Source organism: Arvicanthis niloticus, chromosome 20 (genome assembly GCF_011762505.2).
Source record: "Arvicanthis niloticus isolate mArvNil1 chromosome 20, mArvNil1.pat.X, whole genome shotgun sequence".
In the NCBI taxonomy this organism is placed as follows: domain Eukaryota; kingdom Metazoa; phylum Chordata; class Mammalia; order Rodentia; family Muridae; genus Arvicanthis; species Arvicanthis niloticus.
In genome coordinates, this window is record NC_047677.1 from 39,746,963 (window position 1) to 39,761,032 (window position 14,070).

Genomic DNA, 14,070 nt, shown 5'->3' on the forward strand with positions numbered 1-14,070 from the left:
TCTCTCTGCTGTATGCCTCTGCCTTTTATATGTCTCACTTCTAAGCCATGCCTCTAAGTTACACCTTTAATCATGCCCTTAGGTCTTGTCTCTAAATCTGATCTCTAGGTCACACTCTTAAGTCACACACCTTTAATCTCACACACCCAAGGAAAGTCCTGGGTATCCAAAGCAAGATGTTATCAGAGTGTGCTCAGCTGTTGTAGGCTATTGTAATCCAAGTCTCATGTCAGGGTATATGGCTCAAGATGGCTGCAAAGCTGATAGCCGCTTTCTGCTAAAAGTCGGCCCCCAACAACACTTAACAGTATGTTTCATTGAAGAGAGATTAGGGAGTAGATAGAGACTTGCGGTAGACAGCTGACTTCAGCCCAGCTGTCGGGGTTAGTTAGTATGAGGGTAGGAATAGTCTGCACAAGGTTCCGAGTAACTAGATATCCATAGGACATACTGTCAGGATTAGTTAGTAGGAGGGTAGGAGTAGTCTACACAAGGTTCCGAATAACTAGATATCCATAGGACATACTGTCAGGGTTAGTTAGTAGGAGGGAAGGAGTAGTCTGTACAAGGTTCCGAGTAACTAGATATCCATAGGACATACTGTCAGGGATAGTTAGTATAAGGGTAAGAGTAGTCTACACAAGGTTCCAAGTAACTAGATATCCATAGGACATACTGTCAGGGTTAGTTAGTAAGAGAGAAGGAGTAGTCTGTACAAGGTTCCGAGTAACTAGATACCCATAGGACATACTGTCAGGATTAGTTAGTAGGAGGGTAGGAGTAGTCTACACAAGGTTCCAAGTAACTAGATATCCATAGGACATACTGTCAGGATTAGTTAGTAGGAGGGTAGGAGTAGTCTGTACAAGGTTCCGAGTAACTAGATACCCATAGGACATACTGTCAGGATTAGTTAGTAGGAGGGTAGGAGTAGTCTACACAAGGTTCCGAGTAACTAGATACCCATAGGACATACTGTCAGGGTTAGTTAGTAGGAGGGTAGGAGTAGTCTGTACAAGGTTCCGAGTAACTAGATACCCATAGGACATACTGTCAGGATTAGTTAGTAGGAGGGTAGGAGTAGTCTACACAAGGTTCCGAGTAACTAGATACCCATAGGACATACTGTCAGGGATAGTTAGTATGAGGGTAGGAGTAGTCTACACAAGGTTCCGAGTAACTAGATATCCATAGGACATACTGTCAGGGTTAGTTAGTAGGAGGGTAGATAAAGTATATGAGATACTGAGGTTGGCCAGTAGACTCAAATTATAGCATTGTACATAAAGTTTATAGACAAGAACAGTAGTGAAAATCTTTGTATTCTTTGAGCATGCAAAGGCTTCTTATTTAGGACACACACACACACACAAATGAGTCATAAAAGCAACTGATATTTGGGCATCAGGATTTTTAAAATTTGTCCTAAACACGTGGCAAATAAGCAAAGGCATACCATGCATAAGAGCATCTATTTATAATGTTTACTTGTTGTAGAAAAGACTTGCATGCAGTAACTTGAAGACAGCATGTACTAAAGGCTGGGTGATTTTTATGTAAGCATATGCAAGGGTGGCCAGCATCAGCAGTCATCAAGAAATGGAAATGAAGTTCACAGTAAGGTACCAGTCCATACAGAGTAGAAGGTTAGCAGTGTGAAGATGTGGAGAAGCTGAGCCGTTTGCATATCTCTTAGATAGATCTTATGGGAAATCGAAGCAAGTAGCTGGAGGTTAGTTAGATTTTAGAGAGATACAGCTGAGGGCTGGGATGTAGAGGCAGAGGTAGGTGGATCTCTGTGAGTTTGAGGCCTGCCTGGTCTACTAGCAAGTTCCAGGACAACCAGGGCTACTTAGTGAGATTTTTGTCTTTAGAGTGGCTTGGGGGCTGGAGAGAAGCCAAGCAAATAGAAGTACAGAAGGAAGCATGGAGTTACATATCTTATAGGTTGGTGCAGTAGTGGAGGAAGGGTGTTTAGGCTGCTGTATATGCTTACATCAGGTGATAAGGAAATACCTAATAGTGATTTTGGCAGGGGTGCTGAGTTAAAAGCACAGCCTGATCTAGGGAAGTTGTCGAATTATTGATTGGGAGGCATAGTTGAGGTCTGTTTGGCATGGGGACAAGAAAAACAATAAAACCACAATAGGAACAATAGAAACACACCCATAGTTCAGTTTGGAACTTAATTTTGTGTTTAGTGAATTGGCATATGGTTGTTTAAGTTTTTTAAATAGAAGAATTAAATTGTAGAGTGCCAGAGCTGTCAAGGTCAGTGATATATGTTAGTATAACAGGGTCCCAAGGAAGTGTCTTTGTGTAGAGGAAGTGTCTTTGTCTCTGACTGTGCCAGTATTCTAGTTTTAATAATGTATGTTTAATAATGGTGTTTTAATAATAGAATTATAAGATGCTACCATTAAAGGAAACTGAGTGATGAGGATGCTGGTTATATTATTTCTTAAAACCACATAAGAATGGATTTTTTTTTAATAAATTTATTTTTTAAATGATTTTTTATTTTATATGCATTGGTGTTTTGCATGTACATTTATCTGTGTGAGGGTGTCATATCCCCTAGAACTGGAGTTACACACAGTTGTGAGCTGCCATGTGGGTGCTGGGAACCCAGGTCCTCTGGGAGAGCAGCTAGTGGGTGCTCTTAACCACTGAGCCATCTCTTTAACCCCCAAGGAATTTTTTTTTCAGTCTACAGATCATATACTGTGTCTGTTGTGTGTTTATACCTTACCATAGCAGAGCAAAGGAATTATTCATTGTTTATAATTAAGTATCTACTCTTGAAAACCTTTGTTTTTTCTGTGAGTCTCACATGCCTTTGCTTTCATTTCAGAGACATTCCATAAGTGGTCCAATCTCAACCTCCAAGCCTCTGACAGCCTTGTCAGATAAGAGATCAAACTATGGAGAAATTCCTGTACAAGGTACAGCTAACATGTTCATATCATTTTACTTTTCTGTTAATCTTTGCATTCTTTGGTAACTTATTTTCTTAGTGCTGACGTTATGCCAGCTGATCTGATGTGTCAAAGTTTTTATTGACGTGTCCTAACTACAGTTAGGGAAATGAGTTGTTAGTTCATGAAGCTTTCATGATATACTTGTGTGTGTGTGTGTGTGTGTGTGTGTGTGTGTGTGTGTGTGTGTGTGTGTTTTGAGACAAAGTCTTGCTATGTAGACAGACTGGCCTTGAACTGACTTCAGGGTCTTCCTGCCTAGTGCTGCAGAGTGTGGAGTTAGTTACACGTGTGCCCCTAGTGCTGCAGAGTGTGGAGTTACACGTGTGCCCCTAGTGCTGCAGAGTGTGGAGTTACACGTGTGCCCCTAGTGCTGCAGAGTGTGGAGTTAGTTACACGTGTGCCCCTAGTGCTGCAGAGTGTGGAGTTAGTTACACGTGTGCCCCTAGTGCTGCAGAGTGTGGAGTTAGTTACACGTGTGCCCCTAGTGCTGCAGAGTGTGGAGTTAGTTACACGTGTGCCCCTAGTGCTGCAGAGTGTGGAGTTACACGTGTGCCCCTAGTGCTGCAGAGTGTGGAGTTAGTTACACGTGTGCCCCTAGTGCTGCAGAGTGTGGAGTTAGTTACACGTGTGCCCCTAGTGCTGCAGAGTGTGGAGTTAGTTACACGTGTGCCCCTAGTGCTGCAGAGTGTGGAGTTAGTTACACGTGTGCCCCTAGTGCTGCAGAGTGTGGAGTTACACGTGTGCCCCTAGTGCTGCAGAGTGTGGAGTTAGTTACACGTGTGCCCCTAGTGCTGCAGAGTGTGGAGTGAGTTACACGTGTGCCCCTAGTGCTGCAGAGTGTGGAGTTAGTTACACGTGTGCCCCTAGTGCTGCAGAGTGTGGAGTTAGTTACACGTGTGCCCCTAGTGCTGCAGAGTGTGGAGTTACACGTGTGCCCCTAGTGCTGCAGAGTGTGGAGTTAGTTACACGTGTGCCCCTAGTGCTGCAGAGTGTGGAGTTACACGTGTGCCCCTAGTGCTGCAGAGTGTGGAGTTAGTTACACGTGTGCCCCTAGTGCTGCAGAGTGTGGAGTTAGTTACACGTGTGCCCCTAGTGCTGCAGAGTGTGGAGTTAGTTACACGTGTGCCCCTAGTGCTGCAGAGTGTGGAGTTAGTTACACGTGTGCCCCTAGTGCTGCAGAGTGTGGAGTTACACGTGTGCCCCTAGTGCTGCAGAGTGTGGAGTTAGTTACACGTGTGCCCCTAGTGCTGCAGAGTGTGGAGTGAGTTACACGTGTGCCCCTAGTGCTGCAGAGTGTGGAGTTAGTTACACGTGTGCCCCTAGTGCTGCAGAGTGTGGAGTTAGTTACACGTGTGCCCCTAGTGCTGCAGAGTGTGGAGTTAGTTACACGTGTGCCCCTAGTGCTGCAGAGTGTGGAGTTAGTTACACGTGTGCCCCTAGTGCTGCAGAGTGTGGAGTTACACGTGTGCCCCTAGTGCTGCAGAGTGTGGAGTTAGTTACACGTGTGCCCCTAGTGCTGCAGAGTGTGGAGTTAGTTACACGTGTGCCCCTAGTGCTGCAGAGTGTGGAGTTACACGTGTGCCCCTAGTGCTGCAGAGTGTGGAGTTAGTTACACGTGTGCCCCTAGTGCTGCAGAGTGTGGAGTTAGTTACACGTGTGCCCCTAGTGCTGCAGAGTGTGGAGTTAGTTACACGTGTGCCCCTAGTGCTGCAGAGTGTGGAGTTACACGTGTGCCCCTAGTGCTGCAGAGTGTGGAGTTAGTTACACGTGTGCCCCTAGTGCTGCAGAGTGTGGAGTTAGTTACACGTGTGCCCCTAGTGCTGCAGAGTGTGGAGTTACACGTGTGCCCCTAGTGCTGCAGAGTGTGGAGTTACACGTGTGCCCCTAGTGCTGCAGAGTGTGGAGTTACACGTGTGCCCCTAGTGCTGCAGAGTGTGGAGTTAGTTACACGTGTGCCCCTAGTGCTGCAGAGTGTGGAGTTACACGTGTGCCCCTAGTGCTGCAGAGTGTGGAGTTACACGTGTGCCCCTAGTGCTGCAGAGTGTGGAGTTACACGTGTGCCCCTAGTGCTGCAGAGTGTGGAGTTAGTTACACGTGTGCCCCTAGTGCTGCAGAGTGTGGAGTTAGTTACACGTGTGCCCCTAGTGCTGCAGAGTGTGGAGTTACACGTGTGCCCCTAGTGCTGCAGAGTGTGGAGTTAGTTACACGTGTGCCCCTAGTGCTGCAGAGTGTGGAGTTAGTTACACGTGTGCCCCTAGTGCTGCAGAGTGTGGAGTTAGTTACACGTGTGCCCCTAGTGCTGCAGAGTGTGGAGTTAGTTACACGTGTGCCCCTAGTGCTGCAGAGTGTGGAGTTAGTTACACGTGTGCCCCTAGTGCTGTAGAGTGTGGAGTTAGTTACACGTGTGCCCCTAGTGCTGCAGAGTGTGGAGTTAGTTACACGTGTGCCCCTAGTGCTGCAGAGTGTGGAGTTACACGTGTGCCCCTAGTGCTGCAGAGTGTGGAGTTGTTACACGTGTGCCCCTAGTGCTGCAGAGTGTGGAGTTAGTTACACGTGTGCCCCTAGTGCTGCAGAGTGTGGAGTTGTTACACGTGTGCCCCTTTCCAGGCTGATACCTTTTATAGTAAGTAATACAGAGTGCATGTCACCGGAAGACACGTTTCTCAGCTCTTCATGGAAAGTGTATTACTGTCCCCCATTTCTACAGATACTGTCTGAACACATAACAAAGTTAAGATCCAACAACATGCTTTTAAAGACTCACACTTTAATATACAGACATAGATAAAGTAAAACAAAGGAAAAGATGTACGAGGCAAAGCCAAGTATGGTACGACACATCTGCGATCCCATTACTCAGGTAGGCAAGGCAGGAAGACTGAGTTCTAGGCAAGCCTGGTCTACACTAGGACCCTATTTCAGTGTAACTATAAATTTAGACCATTCAGTGTTACCATGCTTATTCATGAGTCTGAACTAAAGTCTGCCATCTTGATAAATGTTTTCTACTTGCCTTGTCCTGTTCTTTTTCCCCCTCTATTAACATTAATACACTTTTCTCCTTCTCCTCCTCCTCCCCCCTCCTCTTCTTCCTCCTCTTCCTCTTCTTCTTCCTCCTCTTCCTTCTTCTCCTCCTCTTCCTTCTTCTCCTCCTCTTCCTCCTCCTCCTCTTCCTCCTCCTTCTTCATCTTAAAGATAGTTTCTCTGTGTAACAATCCTGGTTGTACTAGATCTTTTTCTCTGTAGACCAGGCTGGCCTTGAACTTATAGAGAGCCTGCTTTTTCCTCCCGGGTGCTGGGATTAAAGGCATGCACAACCACTGCCTGGCAACATCCTATTTTTTAACTTAAAATTTTTATTAGGAGGCTGGAGAGATACTTCAGTGGTTAAGAGCACTGACTGCTCTTCCAGAGGTCCTGAGTTCAATTCCCAGCAACCACATGGTGGCTCACAACCATCTGTAATGGGATCTGATGCCCTCTTCTGGTGTGTCTGAAGACAGTGACAGTGTACTCACATACATAAAATAAATCTTTTGAGAAAATTTCTTTTATTGGATCTGGAAAGATGGCTTGGCAGTGAAGAACACTGCTGTTCTTGTAGAGGACCTGGGATCAGTCCCTGGCACCCACATGGGAATGGTAAAAAGTATGCACGACCATCTAGGCTCTCTAGTCTGTTTTCTTGTACTTTCCATTTGTCCATAGAAATTAGGAAAATAAGACAAACCATGAGAGAGTCATTCTCTAGATTCCTTCAACTAGAAAAAAAAAAAATCTTGATTCCCAGAGGGACCATGTGGGTGCTAGCACTACCCACATGCTGCTACTCGTGTGAGCTTACCTTTCACTGTGCAGAGGTCACAGATCCTGCTAAACACCCTCCCCTTCACAGACAATCTCCACAACCAAGGTCTGTACAGCCCCAAATGTCAGTAGGGCCAAGGTTGTCAAACCTTATAACAAGTAATGATTTTCTTTAAAGATTTATTTATGAGTATGTGGTGATTGCCTGAATGTATGTATATACAACTGTATGTGTGCCAGGTGCCTGCAGAGGCCAGAAGAGGGCTCTGGGTTCCCTAGAACTGGTTAGGGGCAGTTATAAGCCACTCTCTACATTCTTCAACATTCTTTTCTCCTTTGTTTTAAAATTAGTAACTATCACCTCCAGTGTGTCTGTCCATATACTTCTGGGTCTGTAGCCGTCTCCTGAAGCATGGTCAGTATACCAGGAGAGGAGCTATATCCTTAAAAAACTTGGCTCCCCCCTTTATATTCATTCCCCTTCTCTGGTTTTAAAGTCTTTCTTTGAGACAAGGCCTCATTGTAGCCTAGGGTGGCCTCAAAGTTGCTATGGAGCTGAGGACAACCTTGAGTTCTCTATCATGAGAAACCCTGTCTCAAAAAACAAAAAAAAAAAAAAAAAAAAAAAAACCAACAAAAAAAACAAAACAAAAACAAACAAACAAACAAACAAAAAAAACCACAACAACCATGCTTAGGAGAGTGCACTCCATGAAGATTGCTGTGTCTGTGCTGTTGAACTATGCAGCTTCGTACAAGCCCTGATACAGGTGATGCCTGCATCTTCCCATTGTTGAGAACTCAACCTCACTATCTGACATACTGGCTAATTGAAGTAAAGGAGAAAGGGGTAGGCCCTTCTCAGGCTGCCTCTGATAGAAAACAAACCAACCAGCCTGTTTTTCACAACTGGTGACTTCTTAGTCTTTTCTGGACGTCTCAGCCCAGTCTCATCTGCTGTTGGGTTCCCAGGGTCTTTCTTTTCTCCCCATGAACCCTTTACTCACAGAATAGTGGCTGTCATGGTCCTGCTCTAGCCTCCAGGTTCTGTGACAAGCAAGTTGTGTCCTCCTTTCTGTGACTTTTGCAGTAAGCTCACTACCCAACAAGTAGGAGGTGCCCACATGATTTTTTGTTTGATGAATGACTTAAAGGTGAGGCCTGTGGGGTTCTCAGCAGGCAGAGATGCCTGACCCCACATCTGAGGACCTGACTTCAGTACCTGGGACCTGCACGGTGGAAGAAGGGAAAGAAGCAGCCTCTCTAATCTCAGGCTTCTACATGTGCCCACCACACACTAATACAAACATGATTAAAACTTAAGACTGCTTAAAAAAATAGCTTCAGATGTCAACACAGTAGAATTTATCACTATAAAATGTAAAACGTGAGTCACATTTCCTGAAGAGGGCTGACCCAACTTTACATGAAGACAGAACCCAGCCTGCTCACTGCAGACATACATGGACCCACGGTCTTACTATGGCATGTGTGTCTCAGCTTGGGTTTCTAGAGTGAAAATTCGTTAGGAAACGCCCATGGCCTGCTTGACAGCTGCTCAGTTCCTAAGGGTGCTTTTACTTTTTGCAGTGGGAATGGAGCTCAGGGTCTCTCCCATGCCCTTAAGTAGCACTGGGGAGCTACTCCTCTGGCCCTGCTACACATAACTTAAGAAGAATAACTTAGCCAGGCATGGTGTTGCATACCTGTAAACCTAAGACTTGCGAGCTTGTTGCAGGAGAATAGCATTTGAGGCCAGTCTGGACTACATAGTGAGCTCCTGCTGCAAAAAAAAAAAAAAAAAAAAAGGTTTTGGTACATTTTTTTTTTGTTTTTTTGTTTTTTTGTTTGTTTGTTTGTTTGGTTGGTTTTGGTTTTGGTTTTGGTTTTTTTCGAGACAGGGTTTCTCTGTGTAGCCCTGGCTGTCCTGGAACTCACTCTGTAGACCAGGCTGGCCTCGAACTCAGAAATCCACCTGCCTCTGCCTCCCAAGTGCTGGGATTAAAGGCGTGCGCCACCACCGCCTGGCCTAGTTTTGGTACATTTTTAAGAAAGGGCAGCTGTATTATAACAGATTATCTGCTGAAATGGGACAGAGGCAGGGACCTTCAGAATGCAGTATAAACAGACAGGCGGATGAAGAGCCTGGTGCTGAGTGGGTGAGCATTTTCCTAGTTGCGTGTGTGTAGGGGAAGATTGAGTAAGGGGGCGGATTCTCACAGTTTCCAGCCAAAACTCTGACACTCCTGGGTTTGGAACAGGGTCACATTGTGTGACCTTGCTGGCCTGGGACCTGTTTAGACCAGGCTGGCCGTGAACTCACAGAGACCTATCTGCCCTGCTGTAACTAAATGTATATGCTATCATGTCTGGCTAGATATCTGTTTTGTTTTTATAACTTTTGTTTTACCTTCTTAATTTGCTACGTTGTTCTTTGGGAGACTAAAGATTTTTAAAGAAATGATCCTTTAGGTTCACAATTGATTCAATGTAAGACATTGATTACAGGACTAGATAGATAGTTCAGTTGGTAAAATGCTTTCTGTGTAAACTTCAGGCCTTTGGTTTGATGCCTAGCACCGATGTAGAAAGCAGAGCATGGTGGTGCACTTAGAAGTCCAGCACTGGATAGGCAGTGGCAGTCAGATCCTTAGGGCTCACTGGCAAGCCAGTCTAGCCTAATTGGCAAGACACAGGCACCAGTGAGAGACCCTTTCTCAAAAGCCAAGGTAGATGGCTCCTGAGGAATGACATCTGGTTTTTGACCTCTGGCCTCCACATGTGCATATGTACACACATACACGTAAATAAAGAAGTAAATAAAACCTTGGTTTCTGTTTCTGTTCTGTCCTTTAGAATTTGTACTTGAAATGTTCTTCCTTTAAAAGCTGATAGGATTTGGGATTCTGATTGATACTTGTAAACTGTTTGTATAAAAATGTTTGTTTAGTCAGGTGTGGTAGGTAGTACATGCCCTTAATCCTAGCACTAAGGCAGGGCAGAGGCAGGTGGATCTCTCAGTTCAAGGCCAGCCTGGTGTACAGAGAGAGTTCCAGGACAGCCAGGGCTACAGAGAAACCCTGCCTTGAAAAACCATCCAACTCATCAAACAGTTTTTGTTTATGATAATATTACTAATGATTTTAAGCCCGTGTGTCCTCATGTAGAAAGTCAGCTTTCCTTCCCACTTCCTGGGCCTCCTAAGTAGAAAGTAACTCTTTTTATTTCAGACTACATGTTCCTAAGACTCTTGCAGAATACTCCGAGGGGCTGGGGAGATGACTCAGTGGTTGAGTATGTGCTGCTGTTTCAGAGGACTTTGAAGCAGCAGTATTTTAATCTGCTCAAAACTTTTCAGTGGGTGCACACCTGCTTCTCGCTACTGTACCCCAGTGTTCTGGATTCCCCAAAGACAGACCACATACACAGCCTTATATTTTCAATACCTTAAACAGCTCAATGGCTGGGCCACTCCCTAACTCCACGTGGCACACACACACACACACACACACACACACACACACCCCTCTGATACTCCTGAGTTAATACTTACTAAATTTATATTTTATCTTTCCTGTCCTAGACCCTGCTGGGCAACCCTCCTGCAGCTGCTTTCCCCCTGCACCTACATGTCAGCTGTCTCTCTCTCTGCACCTTTCTGGCATAATCCATCTCCTATGCCCACATCATGGTGGAATCCCCTCTTCTTCCTTCCTTGGTTCCTTCCTGGGAATCCTAAAAGTCCCGCCTCTCTCTCCCTGCCCAACCTTGGCCTCCAGTAGATTTATTGATCAGTCAAAAACCAACTGGGGGCACTGCAAACAGGATGATATAATTAGCATGAAAATACAAGCTCCTCCTGGATTTGAGTGTGGTTCCTACTGCCCATGTTGGGTGGCTCATAACTTTCTGTAATTCCACCTCCAGGGTACCTGTACTCATACATGTATGCGTGCACATGCACATACAGACACAATTAAAAATACAACAAATCTTTTAAAAAAGAATTATTGGGACTAAAATATGTGATACTCTTAAAGTGATACTCAGTACTGTATGCCATATTTTTTGTTTGGTTGGTTTTTGCTTGTTGCCAATCATTGAACCTAGGGCCTCAGGCATCCTAAACCATACTTCATCATTGACCTGCTTTTCCAGCTACTAAATAGTTAATATATTAAGAAAAGAAATGGGTGGGCATTCTTGGAAAGTAAGGCTAATAATAGTCTTTATTAAATACAGGCGTTATTGTTTAGTTTTATACTAGTCATTTATCCCTAACATATCAGATCCTGGCTAGGCAGAACACATGCATTCATGTCTTCTGGCCTGAGCACAGCCTGTTGGGTTCGTAACCCTAGATAAGATGTGTGCAGGAAGAGGGAGTTGGCAGGACAGAAAGATTGCGCCAGTGTTCCAGGAACTAAAGAGACTCCTAAGAAAGTGTAAGAACCAAGCTGAAGCCATAATAGAGGCGGCGGGTGGCATCTGATTGTGTCATTCCTGGCTGCACAGTAGCAATGACACTAGCTAGACTAGTCCTCAGACCACAGAGTGGGTAGTGAAGGCTCTCAGTGTCATCGCCTTGGACAGCCTCCTCCCCTGCTGTCCAGATAATCCATGCTTTATCAAACCAGACTCTTACTTTCCCTCTCCTTCGTATCTTTTTTCCATTATTGTCTGGCTGAAATGCAGTTCCCAGCCCTTCTTTCTGGTAAGGCCCAGGCTACTCCACTATGGTTTTCAACCCTTCTCTGCTGCCTGAAATAAGAATGAACTATTTTCCTTTTTTTGGCTGTATTATGGAATTCTAACTATACCATATATCAATGGATACTTGTATATATGATGTCCCTTCTAACTGTAGGCATAGAAAGGCAAGGTTTTTTTAGTTTATGCCTTAGGCCAGTGCAATAAGGAACCTCTTAATTTGATTAAGTTGCTTTGAAGAATTAATTAAGTGGCACAAAATGACTTAGAAAGAGTCAGCTGCATAGCATGTCTCACCATCATCTCTAGAAGAGGTCCGTATGGTGCTTGTCTGTGGAGATCATGTTTAGTAAACGTGCTGTTTTGGCGGGGTTGAAGTGCCTTTAATTAGGAGGAGGGACGAGCCTGAAGGCTAAGAACAGTAGGAGTCACCTTCCCTGTACTTCTGCCACCTCAGCATTCATCCATGTTGTTTTTGTGACCTTTCCACTTTGTGCAGAGCATCTACTAAGAACATCTTCAACTAGCCGACCCGCCTCTCTCCCAAGAGTCCCTGCTATGGAAAGTGCCAAGACCATCTCAGGTAATGACTTTTATCTGAAAAATTATTAAAAACAAACAAACCCCTAAAACCCTCCTAGAAGTCTTCAGTTGCCCACATTGTAGAGATGACATGTTGAAGGTACATCTTTCTGAAAGTTGAGAGTTAGATATGCAATGACTAATTTGAAGAGTGAATCAAAGCACACTAAAAATTCCTGGAAGCTGCTTGCTGGTATGGTAAAGCCCCACACAGCGAGGGCACTGGAGGCTCACTGTGTTTGTCCTCAGTGTTTCGGCTACCTATATTACTCTCCCTTGTGGCCTTCTCAGTTGTACCTGGAAAGGAAAAGTCCTGATAGCTCCGCTGTGGTCTGGCTACTGTCCCCCTTGACATGGAGTGAGCACACCCCTCCCTGTGTCCTCTCACTCTTGATTCCGACTGACTACAGTGAAGGGTTGGCATTACTCACATAAAATGTTGTCTCATCTCAGAGTCTTAGCACACCACTTTAAAAACTTACTGAATTAAGACATACAATGTACTTGGGGAAAAAAAAAGAATAGCCATAAAATTATGCCTAAAACCATGTAAGTTTGATATTCTATAGTCATTTAATATGAGAAAGCATCTGCCCCTTCAGGATCTTTAGGGTAACACTTTACTAATGCTGCCTGTTTGTCCTGATTTCATCCCGACCTTGTTAGCCCAGCATGAGTGTGGCAGCACACACCTGTGTTCATGTGCAGAGGCTGAGGCAGGAGCGTTCCAGGATGATTTTTTTTTTTTTTTTCTGTGTCAGCCTTGCAAACTTAGTGATAATTGACTTGATTGATACCTTTTAATTTTTGTCTTCCTGGTATGTGTTTGAAGCTGCATGCATCTCTGCAGAGATGCCCCTCTCCCTCCTCCCTTTCAGCAGTTCTGCATTTAGAGGGGTGTGTTTATTTTACTTGTAGGTGCTGGGTAGGGGTGGGTAGTTGCACATATTGCTTTGGTTTTTAGCTGTGTTTGTGTAGCTCTCACTGTGTACTAGGTAAATACTGGGAATGTTGCATGTTAATAAGGCACTTGTTCCCTTAAGATGTGATATGGTTTGTATTTCTACTACCAGCCTTTTCATAGATTTTAAATCCTTTAATTTTTTATGATAATGTCTCATTCTATAGCCCAGGCTAACCTCATGTTCATGGTGGCCTCCTGCCTCAGTTTGAAAGCACAGGGATTCTAGACATCAATCCCTCTGCCAGCTATATAAGTATTCGGAATGAAAACTAAACCCAGTCATGAGTGGGTTCAAGGGTTAGCTCCTCCTCTCACAGGGTAATAGCTGTTCTTTAGGAATCTTCAGAAGAAATTCTCAAGCTCGAACTAAAAAATTTAAAGCATGTATATCACTCTATACTCTTAAAAGATATGCAATTGTAATTGTCAATATATATATACAACATTTAAAAATTATTTGACAAAGCATTTTTTTTCTAAGAAAACAATCTAGATGTCAAAAAATAAAGTAACTCTCAATCTTTCTAAGACATTTTATCCTCAGAATTTTTAAACTTGTTTTAATTGAAATAGATTTTCTAGAATATATTCAGATTATGATTTCTCCTCCTTCAACTTTTCCCAGACCCTCCCCACTTACCCACCCACTCAAATTCACTCCTTTCTCTCATTAAATAACAAACAGGCAATAATAATAATAATAATAATAATAATAATAATAATAATAATAATAATAATAATACCAAGCTAACAAGAAACATAAACAGATGCCAGATCTGAGATGCACAAATTCTCACACACAGAACTCTTTCCTTAAATTAGAAAATGCATTGTATTTATTCATAGTACTTGGTACCATGTGACATAAGATTTTTGTACAAATACAAAAAGTTGATCATTTCCCTATCTTCTTCCCATCCCTTTCTTTACTTCTCTTTCTTCCCCTATACAGTTGTTTTCTCATATGTACTTAATGATTTTATGACTTGTATAGCATCCAGGAACCACAAGTGAGAGAAAACATAT

General features: G+C 43.8%; 1 protein-coding gene across 1 annotated transcript in view; it reads left to right on the forward strand.

Annotated features, from left to right (window-relative positions):
• The window catches only part of Specc1l (sperm antigen with calponin homology and coiled-coil domains 1 like), a 104,890-nt gene that overhangs the window by 55,014 nt on the left and 35,806 nt on the right, over positions 1-14,070 (forward strand). The window contains exons 10-11 of the mRNA XM_034524357.2: positions 2,855-2,945; positions 11,998-12,081. Of these exons, the coding sequence (XP_034380248.1) occupies positions 2,855-2,945; positions 11,998-12,081 (175 nt within the window). The remainder of the gene's footprint in view (positions 1-2,854; positions 2,946-11,997; positions 12,082-14,070) is intronic.